Source organism: Elephantulus edwardii, unplaced genomic scaffold (assembly GCF_000299155.1).
Source record: "Elephantulus edwardii isolate Elephantulus edwardi_28Jun2011 unplaced genomic scaffold, EleEdw1.0 scaffold00097, whole genome shotgun sequence".
NCBI classification, from domain to species: Eukaryota; Metazoa; Chordata; class Mammalia; order Macroscelidea; family Macroscelididae; genus Elephantulus; species Elephantulus edwardii.
This window is the reverse complement of record NW_006399847.1, coordinates 11,621,614-11,622,421: the sequence shown is the minus strand read 5'-3', so window position 1 is coordinate 11,622,421 and position 808 is coordinate 11,621,614. Positions and strand designations below refer to the sequence as shown.

Genomic DNA, 808 nt, shown 5'->3' with positions numbered 1-808 from the left:
CCCCCGCGCCGTTGTCCCCGCCGCCGCCGCCGGGAGAGCACGGAGGGAAGCAGTTCGCCCGCAGCAGGGGCAGCAGCATCGCGGCCGGGAGAGGCAGGAAGCGGGGAGGGGAGGGGCGGCGCGTGGGCGCCCCCTGCCGCGTGGAGGACCGAATTGCCGCCGCCGCCCGTTTGCTTGTTCGGCAGGGCCTTCCTCCTGCGCCCGCCTCTCAGTACTTCTGTGCACAGTGTGCGGACAGCATTAACGATGTCTTCACAAACTTTACTGTGATACTGTCAAAATATTTCTCCAAAGTCGCTGCCTCCCCCTCGGCGTGTAGCGAAGGTGTAGCCAGGCCGAAGCACGCCGGAGCTCCCTTCAGAAGGTTCTCACACAAAGTGGCCGCCACCCCAACCCGCCCTCACGGGCACAGGCTCCTTTGTCTTTTCGGACCTTGCCTGGCTTCCCTGCCACACAATAAAGTCAGACAGGTTCTCTTAAACCCTGATAGCAGTTTCACTCAGGGAGTCCTTAAGTTTTCATTTCTTCTCTTTTAAAAACAAATAAATGCTGTGGTCCTTTGGGAGAAATTAGTTAAAACGGTGGTAAGAGATTTTTACTAAGAATTTGGGGGTGTGCATCCCACTGTTTTGCTATGTCTATTTGGAAGGAGTGAGGGGGGTATAGAGAACCAACTTGCCTAGAGAATTGGTTAGCAAATTCCTCAGCGTGAACTTGAGCGCTCCGGAACACGCAGTTCTAAACCTGAGCTGAGCTGGCGCGTTTGCACCAATGATCACATTACCAACCAAATTTCAGCTCTCCCTTC

The 808-nt window shown here is 55.6% G+C and overlaps 1 protein-coding gene across 1 annotated transcript in view; it reads right to left on the bottom strand.

Moving 5' to 3' along the window:
- Positions 1-79, bottom strand: part of LOC102861765 (ras-related protein Rab-12-like) — a 57,846-nt gene extending 57,767 nt beyond the window's left edge. The window contains exon 1 of the mRNA XM_006891432.1: positions 10-79. Coding sequence (XP_006891494.1) covers positions 10-79 — 70 coding nt within the window. The remainder of the gene's footprint in view (positions 1-9) is intronic.
- Positions 80-808: the final 729 nt, after the last annotated feature.